Source organism: Mytilus californianus, unplaced genomic scaffold (genome assembly GCF_021869535.1).
Source record: "Mytilus californianus isolate M0D057914Y unplaced genomic scaffold, xbMytCali1.0.p SCAF_14, whole genome shotgun sequence".
In the NCBI taxonomy this organism is placed as follows: Eukaryota; Metazoa; Mollusca; class Bivalvia; order Mytilida; family Mytilidae; genus Mytilus; species Mytilus californianus.
The window spans coordinates 22,167,147-22,190,036 of NW_026262626.1; the positions used below are offsets into that span (position 1 = coordinate 22,167,147).

Sequence of the window (22,890 nt, forward strand, 5' to 3'; positions counted from 1 at the left end):
TGCGAAAGATATTTAAAAATTTGATAGTATATGATGCATGATCATTCATATGACTTATATACGTATGCGTATTTCAACAAGAGTTGTGTTCCGATTGAGTCTCAAAGTTTTTTCGTAAGTGTGGGAAACATTGGGTTATTTCTCTTGGTGTGCGAGTTCTGAATCTTAAATTTAAAAATATAAAAGATCATCTCGGCTTTCGTAGTTATAACATGTAGTACACTAATCAATTGCATACCGAAATACATATATTTCATAACTGTGTGAAGCTTAAAAACTGATAAACAGAATATTATAATTATTTCTGGTTGTATACTATTTATTTCAAAATTAACAAAAACATAACTATAAATACTGGTTAATACAAATGTGAGTCATATACACAACAATACTTCAAACTTAAAACATGATACAATTTTACATTAGATAACTATAAATGTAAAAATGAAAATAAAAATAAAGATAAAAACAATATCGTGAATGTAATGACTATTTGTTACCTGAATTATTTTGTTAATTTTTGATAATTTCATCTTAAAAGTAGTACGAATCTATAACGTATTTCAGGCCTTTATGAGTGAATAAATATACAAATAACATGTATGATATACAATATACAATACATGTATTAAGATTAAAAAATCATAATATCATGAAACTATTGAACAAATATTGTAAATTTGCACTTTAAAGATTATTTAAAGAAGGAAGCTTACATCATATGTATCATTATGATAATATATTTGTTAACCTTTCAGTCATTTTTTAATACCGATCAGTGAAAAAAAAAAGTCACATAAAGAAAATAATAATGATCAGTAAGAACAAACCCGCAGGGATCTATAATACCCGTATTGAAGACGATAAGCATACAGGTACAAGGAAACAATTATATATTGACCAAAGTAAACTATATCCAAAGATGTAAGCAATAAATTTAAACAAATTTTAAAAAAACTTAACCCTCCGATATGCATCCAGATCTACAGTACGTTGTATCGTTGGATCAACTTTGATCAAGATTGTACACTTCTATTTCACGACTAGTGCAATACTATAAACAAAGAGAGATGTAGATTATACGTTAACGAGACAACAATCCAACGATAAAATAACCAAACATGATTTGGAGGGCACCAATAGACAGATGTCCATAGAATGTATCAAACAATAAATATTCGAGTCTATGAAAGTTGTGAAGACGCGATTTTTTGCAATATTTTTTAAAATTTAAGATATATGCAGACTATCCTTTAAGACAAGCATTTCTTTCTTGTTTGAAATTATATATTGATTGATTGCTGGTTGCTTAACGTCCAGTGGTAAATATTACATGCATATTTAGGACGAGAACAAATCAAAAATAAATACAATAGGTATGTTCTATAATAGAGGGGTCCGAGATTAAGGTCTAAGAAATTTAGATTGCCACGGGAAATGAGGGTATATTGGATAGGGACAGAAATTTAGCCTTGCAACAGGTCACCAACGGACCCCTCAAAGAGTTGTTACAAGGGTTCTTAACGTGCAAAGAGCGTGGCACTCTCTTTACACGAGGCATCGGATTTAACGTCCCCATTCTGACCGGACGTGGCTGCAAATTTGTACATCCCGCACAGCCAAACGGACGCCCCACTGTTGGCGAGGATTACTGCCGGTCGGAGGAAGACCAATGGTGAACATACTTCTATTCCCCAGTCATTTCGGGGGTTAAAACATATAGGATCAAAGCAATAATCATGATAATAGTTTCGACAATATCCTGTGCGAAAATTAACTAATAGTAGAACACATTTTACTGTGTTTGATGTTGTGTGATTCTTGCACAAAGTCTTCAAACATATAACGCCTTTCCAGACAAAATAGGTTGCCAAGGAAGTTGTTTTTAGACTCGAGGAGCTGTCTGTGTTTATTCTGCTGCATTGGAGAAGTATATTTTCGGTTTTTGTATGTCATCGGGAAAAAGACTTTCAATTTTTGACGTAGTGTATAAATTAAACAACGCTCGCCATTAAGTATTTAAACATGGTTCATTTCTCATGGAATATTACATAGTGGTAAAAAGCAAGATACCAGTAATCTATAAATTAATGATATTGGTTTTGCTGATTGTTGAAGATCGTTTTGTGACCTATAGTTATTAACTTCTATGTCATTTGGTGTCTGGTGGAGAGTTGTCTCATTGGCAATTATACTACATCTTCTTATTTTTATATTAAATTACCAAACGAAAACTGTATAGACAGATTTTTTAAAATTCATTTGTAGGATTCCACCCTAATCGTCACAGGTGTATGACAGTATGGGCATACAAAATACATTGTAGCACACTGTTTGCAAGTCAGTCTATGACCGCAATTAAAAATCATTGATTTTTTCCTTTCATTGCATTTTACACATTGTATAGTTTCCATTTCTTTTCGTGTACAAGTTTCCCAATGGTATGGATCATCTTGGATTTGATGGCTTCTTAGTTCTGCGTAAATAAGCATTAACTTGATTCAAATACTAAAACAGTCATTAATAATGATTGTATCTTTAAAAGATAATGTTTGGGTGAGTTTTGAATAACACAAGGTTGCTGCATGGTAATACATCTGTTCGATATATGACATAAATTCGTTATTATACTTAATTGCAATTGCTTGTCTGTTTATAGGCCTTTTATATTATGCTTATATCAGGTCACTTAACCTTCGGCATTTTTCGTGTTATTTGGTCGACGTTTTTTCATAAAATACGCACACAATATTGATACTCTAATACTTTTTCCTGCTTGGTTTAGTCTTTGCTATGCGATTTTGTTTTTCTAGTAATTTTTTAGTATGTCATATTATAAGTTAAACTTTTAAGTCATTTTTGTAGTTTTTGGCAGTTAATGCTTGTTTAGAACTCACGAACAGAAAAGCATGTTCTGGTGACAATAACTATAAAGTCTTACCTCTTTCAATTCCCGGATCTCTCTTTTCAAATGTCTGATAAAACAATAATAAAAGAAAATAATAAAAGAAAAAAAAAAAAAACGAAAGGAGAAATAGATACACTGAACGAAAAAATTTGATGTATAATGACACAATATTTATACAATATGCAAAACAATGTAAAACTATAACCTGGATCAAAATGGCTATACATATGAAATTACGTACACAGGTAACTTTAAATATAATAATTTTGTTGTTAGGAGTACGGAAATATTTTTTACAAAATAAATTTGTTGTTCAATGTACGAGAACAGAAGTGAAAATTTGTATGTTTAAGCAATTTATTGGTATGTGCAACCATATAGATTGTTTTGTATTGTCTCAGCTAAATGCTTGCTTCTTAAAGAAGATTTGTTATGGCAAATCATAACTCGATGATAAATATAGTACGTAGGTGAAACTGGGCGATATTTATCTAAACGCACGCAAGAACAGCTGAATCGTTTTAAAAGACCCAATAAATTCAAAAGTATCATTTATCAACATCTCAAAAAGCACAATCATCCTATTAAATATTTAACAGTTCAACCTTTAGAAGTAGTAAATAAGCAGCCTGGTGAATCTCATTCAAAGTATGTACGATCGCGGAAAATAATTGAATTAAATTGGATTAAAAAATTACAGTCTACCCTCTCGGTCTTAATGATAATATCATGGGAATTGGTAATATATCAAGAACCGATTCTGTTAACATTTTGGATATAGTTTCTAAAACTGTTCGTAAAAACCGTTCGCATGGGCGTAGAAAAAATCGCAATCAAAGAAAATTTCGGACCAACCATACAAATATTTCGGACCTAATTTCTATTTCAAAAAACAACGGCAGACATTATCTATTAACCAAGCTCTGTTCTTTACCTATGAATAAATTAAATAAAATTTTAGAGGATTGCAACACAATTTCATATTGCAGTCCTAAGTATGAAATCGTTCAAATTATAAAGGCATATTGTTATTCTAAACAGTTTCCCAAAATTGATCGCCCTGAAGATCATAAAAAACATTTTATTAAAATAAAGTATGTCAATAAAGGTTTTGATTTTGTAAATATTGCCGGTATTTTTAACGACCATTATGTTAAAGAACATATTCCTGGATATTTTGATAATACTGAACTCCCTCTTATTTGTTATATTTACAAGAAATCTACCCGAAAATTTGTGTTTAATTATAGCCAAGTCTGTAAAGATGTAAATATCAGTGAAAATACACCTCCGTCATGTAATTGTAGTAATTCCGAATACACTTATGGCCCCATTTCCCATGTTATTACAGGAGACCTTAACATCGTTCGCGACCGAGAGTTAAAATCATTCCTCAGTAAAGGACCTAAATATCGTCCCCCGTCAATTATTAATTGGAATGAGTGTCGTAATATCATCCACGACTCACTTCGTGCTTACTGTTTGAAATGGATAAAACGGGAAAAAGCGGACAAAAAATTTTTGGACTTTTTTTTTAATTCAGTAATGAAGATAGTTGATATACGTATACAACATTTTAAATAACATTTTACTCTTAACAACAACCATAAAAATCCTATCTCTCGTATCAAACATAAACTAAAAGAACTAGCCAAGGAATTTGTTTTTGTCCCGGCTGATAAAGCTGCAAATAATATCATTATAGTTTGACGTAAATTTTACATTGAGGTTCTGCAAAAGGAAATCACGAATTCACCAACATTCCAACTGACTTCATTTTCAGAAAACGATATCTGTTACAAACATAAACTATTAGCTACTTCTTTACAAGCAGAACCAAATACAATGAAAGTCCCAACTATGTACTGGCTTCCGAAGCTACACAAATCACCTTACAAATATAGATTTATTTCGTCTTCAAGTCATTGTTCCACTACTAAATTGTCTATTCTACTTACTAGTACACTTAGTACAATCAAAAACCTGATAATAAATTGTTCAAATAAGGCCTTTGAAAATAGTGGAATTAACTACTTTTGGAGTGTCAAAAACTCGTTGGAAGTACTTGATAAATTGCATGCATATATTGGTGATTTTGAATCTGTTCAAAGTTTTGATTTTTCTACCCTATATACCACTTTGCCTCATATTCTTATGAAGAAAAAATTCACACACCTAATTAAATGGGCATTTAAAAAGTCGGAATGCGAATACATATGTTCAAACTCTTTAAGGTCATTTTTTAGTAGCAACAAACAAAAGAGATATGTCAATTGGACATGATTTGATACTATATCTGCCCTTGAATTTTTACTTGATAACATTTTTGTTCGCTTTGGAGATTCCGTATATCGTCAAGTTATCGGAATTCCAATGGGGACTAACTGTGCACCACTTATTGCGGACCTGTTTTTGTATTGTTATGAGTTACAAGTTATGACTAAAATCAGCAAAGACCCATCGAAACAACATCTGATACAAAAATTTAACAATACTTTTAGATATTTGGATGATATATTGGCTCTCAATAATGACAACTTCAGTATGTATACTAAAGGATTTTATCCTGTTGAACTTACTTTAAATAAAGCTAATACTAACAATGACCACTGTCCTTTCCTCGATCTTGATATCTATATCATTAACGGGAAGCTTAATACAAAAATTTATGATAAAAAAGATGATTTTTCATTTCCTATCGTTAATTATCCATTTTTAGATGGTGACGTTTCCTTGTCGCCATCTTATGGTGTTTATATATCTCAACTTGTACGATTCGCTCGTGTATGTAACAACGTATTATATTTTAGCGAGAGAAATTTATATATTACTGAAAAATTATTACACCAGGGTTTTCGATATCATAAACTTGTCAAAACATTTACTAAATTTTATCATCGGTATAAGGACATCATTCGTAAATATAACTCAACATGCAGACATCTTATACGTTCGGGTATTTCACATCCAATCTTTTATGGTAATATTCTTTACAAAGCACAAAAATGTCAGTATTCACCTCAAAAGCTAAAAAACCTTAAAACAGACTTATTAAGAAGGGATATAGTTACGATACTGTTGTCAGGTCATTAAAGATTGCATATTTTGGCTTTAATATTGATTCACTTATAGGGTCTTTGCATCGGAATTAAACATATTTTAATCTAAAACCAGTTGTTGGCATGACACGGGTTATGTTCTTCTCATATATTTTATGACGGTATAATACTAAACCCCTAACAGGAGGGATTGTGCCTGATATTCATATGATGAAGACATAATCTTTCAATCAGTTTAATTGAGGTCTGGAGCTGGCATGTCAGTAACTGCTAGTAGTCTGTTGTTATTTATGTATTATTGTCATTTTGTTTATTTTCTTTTGTTTCCTATTCTGACATTGGACTCGGACTTCTCTTAAACTGAGTTTTACTGTGCGTACTGTTGTACGTTTGTTTTTTCTACATTGGCTAGAGGTATAGGGGGAGGGTTGAGATCTCAAACAACATCTTAAACCCCGCCGCATTTTTGCGCCTGTCCCAAGTCAGGAGCCTCTGGCCTTTGTTAGTCTTGTATCATTTTTAATTTTAGTTTCTTGTGTATAATTTGGAGTTTAGTATGACGTCCATTATCACTGAACTAGTATACATATTTGTTTAGGGGCCAGCTGAAGGACGCCTCCGGGTGCGGGAGTTTCTTGCTGCATTGAAGACCCATTGGTGGCCTTCGGCTGTTGTCTGCTCTATGGTCGGGTTGTTGTCTCTTTGACACATTCCCCATTTCCATTCTCAATTTTATTTTTTACAGAGTTTGTCTTTAGTGCCGTGTGGAGACAGTAGAGTGCCTCCCCGTGCTTCAGGTTTATGCTCTTATAATATACTAGATTATGGAGTGTGTGTCCGAGCGAGAACTTCTCTATGTTCATTACTTTAGGAATATTTATCAAAAAGTAGTATGTCACATTCAGCCCCATTCTTCTATTTAGTCAGACGTCAGTCGCTACCCTGATATACCCTATCTTTTGTTTTATTTTTCGGATAATTTATGACGGATAGCGTTTGACGTCTTTAGCCGAACAGTTTTATCATATTCACATAATTCAATTTATTGTGTGCTCCTTTCTAATAAAATCCACATAACAAAAAACAAATATGAAGCTTAGAAATGGAAAAATAGTAAATACTAAACTCGTTCAAAGGGTATCTACACGTCTCAATCTTCAAAATCGCTTATTTAAAAATACTACCATCGCTAACATTTTTAACAATAAAAATCGTGGTTACCCTTCTATCGAAAAGTGTCATGCCAACAAATGACTTACATGTCCCCGTCTTTCCACCAACAATACGGTAAGGTCTACGTTTAATGGTCGCACATTTTCTTTAAATTTTGAAACTGATATCACTTGAAAAACAAACAGTATTATTTATTTACTCACATGAAACAAACCGCGATGCGGTATTCAATACGTAGGTGAAACTGGACGATATTTATCTAAACGCACGCAAGAACACCTGTATCGTTTTAAAAGACCCAATATATTCAAAAGTATCATTTATCAACATCTTAAAAAGCACAATCATCCTATTAAATATTTAACAGTTCAACCTTTAGAAGTTATAAATAAGCAGCCTGGTGAATCTCATTCAAAGTTTGTACGATCGCGGAAAATAACTGAATTAAATTGGATTAAAAAATTACAGACAGTCTACCCTCTCGGTCTTAATGATAATATCATGGGAATTGGTAATATATCAAGAACCGATTCTGTTAACATTTTGGATATAGTTTCTAAAACAGTTCGTAAAAACCGTTCTCATGGGCGTAGAAAAAATCGCAATTAAAGAAAATTTCGGACCAACCATACCAATATTTCGGACTTATTTCTATTTCAAAAAACAACGGCAGACATTATCTATTAACCAAGCTCTGTTCTTTACCTATGAATAAATTAAATAAAATTTTAGAGGATTGCAACACAATTTCATATTGCAGTCCTAAGTATGAAATCGTTCAAATTATAATGGCATATTGTTATTCTAAACTGTTTCCCAAAATTGATTGCCCTGAAGATCATAAAAAACATTTTATTAAAGTAAAGTATGTCAATAAAGGTTTTGATTTTGTAAATATTGCCGGTATTTTTAACGACCATTCTGTTAAAGAACAAATTCCTGGATATTTTGATAATACTGAACTCCCTCTTATTTGTTATATTTACAAGAAATCTACCCGAAAATTTGTGTTTAATTATAGCCAAGTCTGTAAAGATGTAAATATCAGTGAAAATACACCTCCTTCATGTAATTGTAGTAATTCCGAATACACTTATGGCCCCATTTCCCATGTTATAACAGGAGACCTTAACATCGTTCGCGACCGAGAGTTAAAATCATTCCTCAGTAAAGGACCTAAATATCGTCCCCCGTCAATTATTAATTGGAATGAGTGTCGTAATATCATCCACGACTCACTTCGTGCTTACTGTTTGAAATGGATAAAACGTGAAAAAGCTGACAAAAAATCTTAGGACTCTTTTTTTAATTCAGTAATGAAGATAGTTGATATACGTATACAACATTTTAAATAACATTTTACTCTTAACAACAACCATAAAAATCCTATCTCTCGTATCAAACATAAACTAAAAGAACTAGCCAAGGAATTTGTTTTTGTCCCGGCTGATAAAGCTGCTAATAATATCATTATAGTTTGACGTAAATTTTATATTGAGGTTCTGCAAAAGGAAATCACGAATTCGCCAGCATTCCAACTGACTTCATTTTCAGAAAACGATATCTGTGACAAACATAAACTATTAGCTACTTCTTTACAAGCAGAACCAAATACAATGAAAATCCCAACTATGAACTGGCTTCCGAAGCTACACAAATCACCTTACAAATATAGATTTATTTCGTCTTCAAGTCATTGTTCCACTACTAAATTGTCTATTCTACTTACTAGTACACTTAGTACATTCAAAAACCTGATACTAAATTGTTCAAATAAGGCCTATGAAAATAGTGGAATTAACTACTTTTGGAGTGTCAAAAACTCGTTGGAAGTACTTGATAAATTGCATGCATATATTGGTGATTTTGAATCTGTTCAAAGTTTTGATTTTTCTACCCTATATACCACTTTGCCTCATATTCTTATGAAGAAAAAATTTACCAACCTAATTAAATGGGCATTTAAAAAGTCGGAATGCGAATACATATGTTCAAACTCTTTAAGGTCATTTTTTAGTAGTAACAAACAAAAGAGCTATGTCAATTGGACATGAATTGATACTATATCTGCCCTTGAATTTTTACTTGATAACATTTTTGTTCGCTTTGGAGATTCCGTATGTCGTCAAGTTATCGGAATTCTAATGGGGACTAACTGTGCACCACTTATTGCGGACCTGTTTTTGTATTGTTATGAGTTACAAGTTATGACTAAAATCATCAAAGACCCATCGAAACAACATCTGATACAAAAATTTAACAATACTTTTAGATATTTGGATGATATATTGGCTCTCAATAATGACAACTTCAGTATGTATACTAAAGAAATTTATCCTGTTGAACTTACTTTAAATAAAGCTAATACTACCAATGACCAATGTCCTTTCCTCGATCTTGATATCTATATCATTAACGGGAAGCTTAATACAAAAATTTATGACAAAAGAGATGATTTTTCATTTCCTATCGTTAATTATCAATTTTTAGATAGTGACGTTCCCTTGTCGCCATCTTATGGTGTTTATATATCTCAACTTGTACGATTCGCTCGTGTATGTAACAACGTATTAGATTTTAGCGAGAGAAATTTATATATTACTGAAAAATTATTACACCAGGGTTTTCGATATCATAAACAAGTCAAAACATTTACTAAATTTTATCATCGGTATAAGGACATCATTCGTAAATATAACTCAACATGCAGACATCTTATACGTTCGGGTATTTCACATCCAATCTTTAATAGAATTATTCTTTACAAAGCACAAACATGTCAGTATCCACCTCAAAAGCTAACAAAACCTTTAAACAGACTTATTAAGAAGGGATATAGTTACGATACTGTTGTCAGGTCATTAAAGATTGCATATTTTGGCTTTAATATTGATTCACTTATAGGGTCTTTGCATCGGAATTAAACATATTTATTCTAAAACCAGTTGTTGGCATGACACGGGTTATGTTCTTCTCATATATTTTATGACGGTATAATACTAAACCCCTAACAGGAGGGATTGTGCCTGATATTCATATGATGAAGACATAATCTTTCAATCAGTTTAATTGAGGTCTGGAGCTGGCATGTCAGTAACTGCTAGTAGTCTGTTGTTATTTATGTATTATTGTCATTTTGTTTATTTTCTTTTGTTTCCTATTCTGACGTCGGACTCGGACTTCTCTCAAACTGAGTTTTACAGTGCGTACTGTTGTACGTTTGTTTTTTCTACATTGGCTAGAGGTATAGGGGAGGGTTCAGATCTAAAAAAAACATCTTTAACCCCGCCGCATGTTTGCGCCTGTCCCAAGTCAGGAGCTTCTGGCCTTTGTTAGTCTTGTATCATTTTTAGTTTTAGTTTCTTGTGTATAATTTGGAGTTTAGTATGACGTCCATTATCACTGAACTAGTATACATATTTGTTTAGGGGCCAGCTGAAGGACGCCTCCGGGTGCGGGTGTTTCTCGCTGCATTGAAGACCCATTGGTGGCCTTCGGCTGTTGTCTGCTCTATGGTCGGGTTGTTGTCTCTTTGACACATTCCCCATTTCCATTCACAATTTTATTTATACATAATTAGACTTTGTAAACATTACTCTTTTTTCAAGTATCTCTTGTCACAACTTTGAAGTCCTCAATCTGCGTCAATATTAATAAAAAGATCAAAATAGGAAGTAGACTTTCTAGTTTCGGTTATGCATTTTATGCCAACATCACTGGTATATATGAGATGTGGATTTTGGAGTGACAAGACATCACCACTATATCCGAGAGTGAAATTAAACCCCCAAAAAGTACAAATCTGTTCTTACCTTTGTAATATCGAGTACGTATTTGGGTCCTTTTCTGACTTCCAAGTACTTGCAGAAACCTCTAAGAAGGGCATGCGCTTCCCATGGACCCAACTGTAACTTCCAAGGCAACAAGGATAAACCACAACAATGGCAAATGGCAATTCGTCTTGAAGTTCCTTTATCTTTCACTAATATATAATTGTTAAAAAATTAAAAAAAAAAAAATTGTTGTAAAATGTGAGATGAATATATTGAAATATGAATATCTATGGCATTTTATATCGAAGAATGTCTGAAATAAATACTTAAACATTAAAGAACAGTTGATTAATAAGTCCAACATTAATACCTTTTCAAAGTTCACAGTTTCTGTTTTTATTTTAAATTATCATCTAAATATAAAAAAATTTGGCTTTCACATTATTGTCGTTTTGCTGTCTGTACCTCAAATGGGACCTACAGAATCAGACTTCTCACCATGTTAACTGTGTACGTACATGAGCAAAACAACGGGTGCTTACACTTCCGGAGTACCTGAGATCATAACTAAACTTGTTTTTTTTTTGGGTGAGTATTGCTCATTCTTTATTTTTCTTTTTGTGTTTTGAGTATTGTTATTTGTCTTTTCCTTTTTTGCCATGGCATTGTCAGTTTGTTTTTCGACTTATGAGTTTGAATATCCTATTGATATCTTTCGCCGCTCTTTGCGCTCTATTTTGTTTTGTCAAAGTATTCATTTTCGCATTGGTGTTTACGATTATATTTGTCTGTTTTATAGATTCAAAGTGCGTACCATAAAAAAAACCTGCATGTGACATACGTTCGGATGAGATATTGCCAAATTCTTCATAAAAAGTGTTTCTTCTGTCAATCTCTATTATATAATTCGGATACATTGGGATAAAAGACTGAAATTATTAAATGAAATTAGGTTAACTTGTCTAACCAGGATCTCCAAACTGCGAACGAAAAACAAAGCATACATGTAACAATTTAAATTTATAATTATTGTTTAAAAATATTCTCGATACAAAGGATTTGTATGATTTGGAATAGATTTATTAAAAATAAAATACATATAAGACATTTTCAATACCGAGAATTAAGCATTATCATGATTATGTCGATATGCTATTATCAAAGACATGCTATTTATGTTCGCAATTTTAGCTTAACAATCAGTTAAAACAGTCATCAAAATAGTTCAAATAAAGTTATAGTTGCATTGATTTAATATAAAACACAAAACATCTTGACAGTTTAGTTCACAAAATATGAGAAATAATACACAACACAACCTTTGCCCCGAGTAAAACTGCTACATGTGTAAGTCACGGTATGCATAGTATAGGTTTTGCTCATTGTTCGAGTGCCACTGATGAATTCGATGTAGACGAAGCCCGACTCTGACCTACCTAATCATCAGCTTGGTATTTTTATTGAGGACTCTGGAAGTTAAGGAGGTAACACTCAATATATCAATCAATCTTGTATGAGTTTGTTCTGAAGTAACATAAACGTAAAACGTTATTTCTGTTTTTTTGTTGTTGACGTTTCTTCTAAATTTATTATAAACGATTGACGTTAGTGGTGAATACATTGTTTATACAAAAGTATGAAATGGGATGAATGAATTTACCTGTTTCCAAGAGTTATGTAGGAACGTTAGTCGATCTTTGTCAATGTGTTGCATGATTAAAGTACAGACTGGAGAAAATCGGGCATGAATAACGGTTAAATTTGACATTAATTCTTCCTTTTCAATTACCACACGGCAACTGCTACAACGAACTGCATCCATACCTGCAATTTGTAAATTTTGTAAAGTTTTACTACGCTAATTACGAAATAGAACAAAACGTCAGCTTCTATTCTCTTTATGAATTTGTTTGGTTATCTAAAAGTTTGAATACACAATATTACATCAATATACATTATAACTGAACATAAATTATATGTAAAAAGAATTGCGTAAAACGACGAAAGTGTGCTTATTAAGGCTGTTCGTTGCTTTTTTTTTCAGAATATCAAGCTATTGAAAAGACTGTTATAAATTGAAAGTAACAAAATAATGGAACTGAAAAAGCAGAAAAAAAATGAAAGGTCCGTGTCCTTGTTTTTGTGATACAGGCCATTGAAAATTTGGTCGGAAATGTTTTTTCTCTAGATTTTCCCTATATATAACATAGACGCCTCTTTCAAGAACTACGACAAAATTAAAGGAATAAATAAAATTTACAAAAATGGCTTTTAAACTCTATGCAATAAAATTATGGAAAGAAAAGTAGGAGATTTTTTTAATGGAACTACATGTCGATAAAACCCGACGATTTTGAATATCTGACAAAAAGTGGAAAACAAGACATACGTGCAATGTAAAACCGTTTAACGGGTTACATTATAAGCAGATTTCGACTCGAAACAGTAAAGTATTGGTTCAAAAAAAGGATTGCTTCTAACGTTTCAAAGCCCTGTACAAATAAAATTAATGATTATTCAATGAAAATCTCTCTATATATAAAAGTTAATATAAAACTCCCGTTTTTGATATAGCGGTAGATCAAGTATTTAAAGGGCTTATTTTCTTGGAAAATCAAAGAAATTGCAACATAATTTGATTTGATATATGCAAAGTTTATTAATAACGTGCAACATTTTAGCTATAAGACCTTGTTTTCACACAATCTTATAAATACAAGGAATATTCATGCATATTATTCTTTAGAAAGACATTAAATAAACACTGCATAAATTATGAATATTTTTGAGTTTGAAATAATAAGAACATGCGAATACTCGAACATCATGGATCTTCTTATGTAATGGTTGTCAGAAGGGGTTTCAACTTCTCAGTAGAAAGTGCACAAAATGTATTGGCATGGTTTATAACACACTTCTGTTAAATACTTCGCTGCTAAATTTAGAAGTAATATAAAACTTAGCTTCGAACTTCTTAAGGCAAAGTAGACCTTATTTTATTTAGCTAATCTTGCTACTAGTATGCTCCTTTTTGCAATAAAGCTCCTCACATTGTCGGGCATTGATGATTTCGTAGGTTTGACCGTTCCTGATGAAAATAAGTCCAGAAAAACTCTTTGGGCGCACCAAATTTATAAATTCATTCAATATTACGTTTTTCATTTCTCAAATTTCTTCAACTGAAGGTACAAGGGTGTTACACAACTGATGCCTTATGAAGACCATGTTCGAAAGTACATGTCTTACTCAAAATTTGAAGACATCATTGGGATTATAGATTGAAAGGCCGAAGAAGAGCGTTGAAAAATTAGTTTTCCCTTCTTTTTAGATGTACAATGCAAGATAAAGGTCATTACATTCATGGGTTGGTGTTTTATTGATTAATACCAAATACCGTCTTCTACTTATATTTCTTCAAAAAGTATTTCAAAGCAACACGTAAATACCAGTAATATGACTAATAGAAAAAATCTAAGAATTTTTTTAAAATCAACTAATGATTATAATTAATAATTATGTTCTCTTATATTTTATTCGTGTTCATGCGAATAACACAATAAATACGTAATGCATTAAAATATAGAATATCCTTACCTCCGTCGTATAAATAACCATCACTTGCAAGCTTCTCTGCTAATTTTCTGGCAACTCTAAAACTAGTTTGCAATTCAGAAACCCTAAGTTCTTTCAGAAAAAGCGTCGGGGAGACATGCATTGTATCTTTTGTACTGGAAACAACTTTTCTGCATTTTTTCATATCGCTTACTTCTTTAGCATATTCACATGTTGGCTTCAATTCTAAATGCTTTTCGTGTGGTTCTTTTGTTTCACACCATTCATTAAACCTTGTTGTAACATTGCATATTGGACACATAAGAATGTCATCAATGCCGGTGTATTTGAATCCTGCCTCAATTAGTAAAGAAATCTTCCCATGATGCCAGTTTCCAAACGATTTTAAATTTTCAAAATTATTGCTGCTATAAATTAAAACAGGTTCGATGGTCTGAAAAAAAACCCCAACCGATTAGATATTTAATTGGTGTTAGAGATCATCGATTCCGTCAGATATGTTGAGTGTAAAATACTTAATTATTAAAGATGTATAAAAAAGACTCTATTATTTGTCTACGTACAAAATATTCATAGATACCATTTATTTTATTTTATTTATCACAAAACGAACTGAGACGTCAGTAACGAGGCTATTTATTGTCATTAACAATGTTCTTTACTTACCTGCGAAGAAAAATTTGGTTGAAACATTTTACCAGCCATCGATGGTGTTTTAAAAATATGGTCCATGGTTCACCAAAATGTCATCACTTGAAAACATATTTTTTTTCATTTTTCAATACCTGGAAATAAATTTGTCTGATAATACAACGTTTTAAATTATATGCACATCTATTATCCGCTTTTGTTTTACAGAGAATGTTTACTTTAGTATCTTTGTTATGTTTCAAATAAGAGTTTGAATGATAATTCACGTTCACTGTGTTTATCTGCCGAATGTTGGCTGGATACTATTGATATTTGTTAATGCTTATTTTGACATTTAGTTTATAGTTTATGTATTTTGAGTTGTACTTCAACACTGCTATTACAAGTGAACGAGGGTCGATGTAACTGCGGTGAACGTTTCGTCCCGAGGGTAACACAAACCTAAGAAACAGCACTTTTGTAATGTCATTTATTTAAAATGTTCAGTTTCTGTAAATTTATGTTGATAAAACCTTATGTATTCGACACACTAAAGCTTGTTTACCTCCAAGCAGAGATTGTCTTAGCCTTAATTTGCACACCGTTTTGGAATTTCCAGTTTAAAATCTCTTCTAATGTTTTAATGAGGCATTCCAACTTTTTTGAATCGGGCGCAACCGATGAGTCTGGTATCGACGAAATACTGCTCTGTTGTACCTAATTATACGCCTGGTATGTTAATACAATATTTCCAACCACTGGTTCGATGTAGTTGATATTGGCATTTTCTCCCGGTAGTATCACCAGCTCAGTAGTCAGAACTATTACATGTGTTATACTGACATTAAATGTCATTGATTTGTTAATTTTCTGTAAGTTTCCTGTTTATAGAAATGTTCTACTGTGGATTCATTTATTTTCGTGGGTACCAATTTTCGTGGATTGTGGAAAATTTGCATTTTCGTGGATATTTAATTTCGTTGTTTTGGCAAAGTCTGCATACATGCCTTTATAAAATTTGTAAATCGTTTAACATTTAAATTCGTGGTTACCCTGTAGCCACGAAATCCACGAAAATTGGTATCCAACGAATATTAATGAATCCACAGTATTCGAAAAACGAAAGACGCTAAAGCTATTATATATTTTATCGTTAAAAAACTTTATACTTTGGGATGAATCAATTAAAGAAAACATTACATATTAAAACTTCATCTTTTCAGGTGTAATATTTCGTTTTTAATGGGGATGGTTAGAAGTTTTCTATAAAAAAGTTAATACATGGTTTGGCGTTTTCGGGGAAATCTATAGTAGCCAGAGAGAAATCGTTAGCATAAAAAAGTAATCGGTAAAAACATACAAACTATTTAAATGACATAAGTCATCAGATAATTGCTCATATTGGCTTTCAATGACCATTTTATAAATTATATTTTTGAGATTTTTTTTTGCACTTCAGAAGACCGAAGGAAATTGTTTATAGCAAAGATGATTATAGGACAGCATCTGCACATAGTCTTACGACTGATACTGTAAGTCGAGTGCCTATAAGGATTATTGTCCTTGTTTAGCGATTATTGTACGCTTTTCGGCCATTAACACAAAACTATGACAGATATGAGAAACTTTAAATAGCAATAATTGTCAGCTTGACAACATAACCTAATAAGTCACATGGAGAAAATCACCAGTCGACATCTTGAAGGAGTATTTGCCTTTAAATGATGATTTTTGAAATGTTTAGTTTCTGTATATTTATACCGTTTGTGAAACTAAACTTTCCGAAGAGGGGGCGTACATCAGCTGTTGATACTTTAAAATTCCAAAGATCTGTTGGAGTACATGCAATCTTAGTCTCTTAATTCTACTTGCAATAGCATTAAAACATTTTGATTTTTCTACCCACATTTTCCCCATTTAAAACTTAAATACAAATTACACTTTTAAACTTTAAAGTTTTATAAAACAAGAATGGCGAACGCAAATGCAAGTAAATTGACTTAGGGATGGATAAATCACACTTTTTAAATCACTCTTAATCAAAGAAAAAATCTGTGAAACTGACATTATCAATATGCTTGATTTCTTGATTGACATGCTATTGTTTCCGTTTGGAGGACGTATGAACCTACTGTGCTCCTCTACTTTCCGATTTACTCTTTTATTCACACAAGACTTACATCACATAGTAATTAATTTAATCGAATACTCCTTCTAATTTACTGTTTTATTTATCATTATATCACAGCTGAAATAGTCTTATCTTTGATCTATCTATACTACTAAAATAACGAAGTCCAATTTGTTAGCCGGCAAAACGTAAAAACGACGAATCAAAGAATTCAACTTATATAACTGATAAAGAACAATGGTGTTAATTAAAATTATACTATTCAAGAGGCCCTTCTTTTCTCCCACATAATTGATAAAAGCAATAATTATCAATATCCGTGTCCAATCGGATACTCATACCAACAGTATATATGTCACATGTACATGTAGTTTCCGGTTGCAACACATTACAACTAAGTTGAAACGTTGGAAGCAAGGAAAAACTTTTTAAGTAAGTAGCTAACTCTGTTGAACTGACTGACAAGTAATGTTTACAGTGTAGGGTTGCACTGCTGACCATCAAGCGTCTCCGATTTAGCTAAATGGGCATGAAAAATTCAGACACCGAATCCTAAAGGGGTAATAAATCGTTTAGGGACTATAACTGTCTTTAGATGCATATGTGCGTCACTGCTTTTTAATAATTTATCGTCAACACAACCTTTGATGAACTACATTGATTTTTGAAGTATTTTTTTTTTGCACCTGACCGTGTCAGTAGAAATATTTTGTAAATGAAATAAAAGGGGATTATAAGTTAATAAACAATCAAATAGAATTTGTAATAAACAATTCAATAAGTTTCAAGATTAAAACTTGAGGTTCAGTAATGTAATTTGTGATGTGGACTGATAATAAGTTTTTCTTAATATTAATTATTATTACAGTGCAGCAAACGTCATTATTTATTGCAACCAGCAAAAGAATTTCGCACATAAAGAGCAACAACCACCAAAATTTATTGACATTACTTTAAAGTTTGATGTACTCCAAAATGATAAACGTCAAAATTTGTTGTAAAACTGTTGAACCCAAATCCGTGAAATTTTAGACCTACCAAAATAACTCGCTTTATGGTGATACTGATGTCTGTTTTCCAGTCTGTATATGCATAATGTCCTTGTTGTACAATGAGTTAACTATAGTTCTTAGGCACTAAATCTCAACAAATTTTTACATGATGTCAGAAGCTCCTTTTTGTTTTTGAAGTTTTTGCCATTCCACAGTTATGAAATCATGGGCCATTACTAGTTTATATTAAAATTAGATGTTGTATACTTGCCAATGAGACAAATGACATGATAGTAGTTTTGATAGTTTATTTTCCTGACTTCTGGTTCTACGGGTGTTTAAAGATTCAACTAAAGCATCTTATAAACTTCGTTTTCTAATATGTGTTAATATAAAAAAGAAGATGTAGTATGATTGCCAATGAGACAACTCTCCACAAGAGACCAAATGACACAGAAATTATCAACTATAGGTCACCGTACGGCCTTCAACAATAAGCAAAGCCCATACCGCATAGTCAGCTATAAAAGGCCCCGAAATGACAAATGTAAAACAATTCAAACGAGAAAACTAACGGCCTAATTTATGTACAAATAAATTAACGAAAAACAAATATGTAACACATCAACAAACGACAACCACTGAATTACAGGCTCCTGACTTCGGACAGGTACATACATACAGAATGTGGCAGGGTTAAACATGTTAGTGGGATCCCAACCCTCCCCCTAACCTGGGACAGTGGTGTAACAGTACAACAAAAGAACGAACTATAAAAATCATTTGAAAAAGGCTTAACTCATCGGTGGACGTGGACGTGGTCGGGTACTTGTGTATCCCAACAACAAAAAGACACTAAGTACAGATCTGATAGTACTCACAGTTACTGACAGCTAGTTCAAAGCCACTAACAACTAATAAAAAAAAGTCATGCATCTAAGACTAAATTATCAATCAGTACACATCCAACATCCAATGGATTTAGTGTAAAGACGTCATAAACAGTCAGAGAAAAACATGACTTTGTGCAATCTGCTAACCTGTATGAAATCTACTGTGCTATTTGTAACAATGATTTACCAGATCTTGATTTTAGAAATGCCTCAAACACAAATTCGGAAATTTACATTGTAAATGTCAACTAACCAAATTGGTGAAAAATCTATTGACCCAAATAAAGGCAACATTTATATACCGCTGTTCAATAGTCATAAATCGATTACGCGAAAACAAATCGTGGTCACAAATCAGAACCGAGGGAACAAATCCTGGTCACAAATCAGAACTGAGGGAAACACATCGACCTTAAGAGGATAACAACAGAACAACAAGAACAAGAAAGGAAAAGATAATAGCTATTGGTGTAAGCATGTTTATTGAAATAAAGAGATTCCTACTTCTTTACATTTTCAGAGGGCACAAAAAGTTGATAAAAAACAGGCATACATAATCTGTTGAAATTGGGCGTTCTACTTGTTTTAAAAACACGTTTCGACTACACAGTAAAACTCAAGGTATACTAATTAATCCAAATACCGATATATGTAGCCCAAAGATGGCCTACTTAACTATGCATAAAACATAAACTATCAATAGATTAATTGTACAATTAAATGTTTAGAAAGCTAGTTCAATTTGACTGTAAAACTACCAATATTTTATTTTCATCATGTTGCCCATTTCATTCAGATATTATGAAAGAGTGCTTCAATTCAGTCTTTATGACAGGGATCATGTTGCTTAAGCTTTAAGAACGTTTAATAAAAATTGATCGCCGTCATCATTATTCATTGTCATAAAATATTATTATCAATTTTCTCCAGTATATATAGAACTCGTCTAATACAATTGCAAAATATCTTCTTTACAAAGTTTCACAGTGCATACCTTTTTTCTGTATACTTTATGCATAAATGACCTCATTCGTAACATCACATTGTACTGTGATGAAGGTATTTAAAACATTAATGTTCTTTCTCTATTTACATGATAGTATCTTGTTATTTAAATACACATTTGAAAACCTTGGATTTCTTTATCAGAATATGAACAAATCATTTTTAAAAAAGATAACACACATCAAGTAAAGCTGGTTTATAGAAAGATAAATACTAAGATTAAGTGTGGGGAGCCAAGAAAACAAAACCTGTTCCATCGACTTTCCAATTTCAGCCCATATTAACAAATAGAATAATGTTATAATTGGTATTTTGATAGATGGTTAGCGCTGACTACTTGTTTCACATGTGTTTGTAGAGATCAGAATCTTAGTTGCATTCTATAAATATTTACTCAATAGTTATATAGGTTTCATTTGAGTAAAATATAGGACACTCATTTACCTGATCTTGAGTGTATAAATGAAACATATAATATTTTGAAACTTAAAGGTTGATTATCATTTAAACATCAACATTAAAAATTCTAAAAGGTCATTGACTTCAGAACGAAAAAGATTGTAGCTGATGGTGTAGGTATGTGTATTTAGATAAAGATATGTTTGCGTCTTTACATGTTAAGATGACAAATTATATTGACCAATATCATGCAAATATGTAGCTTGTTTAGTGACCTTGAGAAATCTACATATTTTGGAAGTTTCTTTTTTCAATATCACAATAAAACTTTTTTATTCCTAGAAATAAAGATATATGTGACACATACACCTAGTCTAGCTGATAGACATTAATTCCATCTACCAGCATATAGATCATGTATAAGATTACAACGGTACGAAAACATTTTTTAAGCCAAAGTTAAACCAAAGCTATGTTTACTAATCAAAATAATGATATAGATGGCACGTTTGCCTCAGACATTATCACCGTACGCCAATGCATGATGGAAGGAATCAAGTTCCTTAGTAAGGTTTAAAAAAAGATTTACCATCAACTTCATTTTATGTGACATTTATGATTTTGTCTTTTCTAGAGTGTATTTACATCCAATTGCCCGAATTTTACGTCCTAAACATGCTAAACTTTTAAATGACATACTTGTGTGTGCACAAAGTACCCGCATAGTTGGCCACAATAACATGCACAATATTCAGTTGCATTGTTTTGCGATCAAGGTTTTACGATCGCGAACAACATTTTTTTCAATTACAAACCTGCTCGTGCATTTTTCATTGTTATTCAACGCAAAATAATTATCTAAGAGACCTGGGACGATCTCATTTCACAAAGGTTTTCTATTGTCTGCTTATTGTACCTCGAACTTATTTACCCGGTGTAGGTCTTTAAGTTGAGGTTCAATCTACTAAAAGTTAATCGGGCATGACTAATTAGATATGCCCTCCTAAAATCAGGGGGTCCGAAATAGGATCGGGAAAAAACCAAGCAAAATACCATAATTTACAATTTTAGAATTTTTTTGATTTAACGTGCTTTTAGTTGCTTTAATATCTCCGGTCAATAATCAAACGGGATTTTAGTGGAAATACTAACCTGTCTCGAACCGGGAGATGTTGGCTGCAATAGGAATTTATTTACAAAAAAAGTTCATATATCTCAATTATTTATAGTGGCCGTTATTGATTGTAAATTCATGACGTTTTGTTTTTGACATTCGTCTACCGTGGAAGAAAAAAGGGAAGAAGGGCTAATAGCTTTAACTTACGACTTCGACCATGGTTCAACTGTATTCTATTACGGCATATACGTTTTACCTCAATCGAACGCTCTGCCTCATTGTAAAAAGTGCCACTCTAAAATTGTAATCATTTGCTTCAGGTTGATCCACTCGTCGTGAATATGCATGACATATTTGCCACTGGACATTAATGGAGCAATTTACTTATCAGCTTCATTAAGTGATGTATATTCATTTGTCTTCAGTTGATAATTGTCTCTAACAGTTTTCCTAATTTTATATATTTCAATTTTATTTACATTTGCATTTTAAGCGTAAATCTTAGCATTTCTTCCATCATTTTTCTCTTTGCATTTAATCTTTGCATTTAATCTTTTTTTTTAACATTAAAAAACGTTGTCGTAGTACACATCAGGGGTTACATTGTAGGAGAGGGGATTAGAACAGAAAAACAATCTCCATTGAGTGGCAATAACTCTCATATTGAAGCGTACAATGACGACTGTCTCGTCTAGGTGACAACAGTTGCTGTTTAAAGTTTATTTATATCTCAGACTGGTATAATAGTTGACAGAAAAGCAAAAATGGATAACAAAAAATTTTTGACATTAATTTATTTAAGAATTCAACTTATTTTGAGCGTTTCATTTATATTTTTTTTTCAGATATTGTCTTGCTAATCGGTTTTGTTAAATTTTTTTCATCTACAATTGTCCTGGCAAAAGTGGCAAAAAATGTGTTAAAATCAGCCATGCGACTTATTTGAAAAGATTTAGCCGATCTTTCTTGTTGTTTACACATTTCAATCATTCAACTCGTGCGTAGATCGTATTTCCCTCTAATGTTTTTAACGTATAGATAGCGTGAAATTCTCACTACACCAGTCATCAGAAATATATTCCTATTTCGATCAGACAAAGCTGTGCATTTATATATCCGATAAGCCAAACGAACGCACCCAAGGCAAGGGTATACTGTGGGACGGTGAGAGGTCCAGACATGTCAATATCTCTTTACCCAAGTGAATCATTTTGCTTTGAATGAAAGGATATAAAGG

At 32.1% G+C, this 22,890-nt stretch overlaps 1 protein-coding gene across 2 annotated transcripts; it reads right to left on the minus strand.

Moving 5' to 3' along the window:
• Positions 1 to 449: 449 nt before the first annotated feature.
• On the minus strand, positions 450 to 15,273 carry LOC127724383 (death-associated inhibitor of apoptosis 2-like). Of its 2 annotated transcripts, XM_052231336.1 has the most exons (7): positions 15,153 to 15,273; positions 14,508 to 14,919; positions 12,574 to 12,737; positions 11,728 to 11,842; positions 10,953 to 11,122; positions 2,942 to 2,975; positions 450 to 2,476 (listed from the first exon to the last, which is right to left on the minus strand). In XM_052231336.1, exons 1-7 carry the CDS (start codon positions 15,216 to 15,218, stop codon positions 2,259 to 2,261), a joined length of 1,179 nt encoding a protein of 392 aa, XP_052087296.1. In that variant the 5' UTR covers positions 15,219 to 15,273; the 3' UTR covers positions 450 to 2,258. The 2 variants fall into 2 exon arrangements, with proteins under 2 accessions (XP_052087296.1, XP_052087297.1); XM_052231337.1 differs by having other exon boundaries at positions 450 to 2,975.
• Between the last annotated feature and the right edge of the window lie 7,617 nt (positions 15,274 to 22,890).

Bases quoted from the DNA above. Each gene is read 5' to 3' on its own strand.
- LOC127724383 (XM_052231336.1), bottom strand. From the start codon at position 15,218: ATGGACCATATTTTTAAAACACCATCGATGGCTGGTAAAATGTTTCAA. The intron at 11,123-11,727 runs GTACGCACTTTG...ATTATATATTAG, and splicing joins ACATGCAGGTTTTTTTTATG to TGAAAGATAAAGGAACTTCA. The intron at 2,976-10,952 runs GTAAGAACAGAT...TTGTTTTATCAG, and splicing joins ACGTACTCGATATTACAAAG to ACATTTGAAAAGAGAGATCC.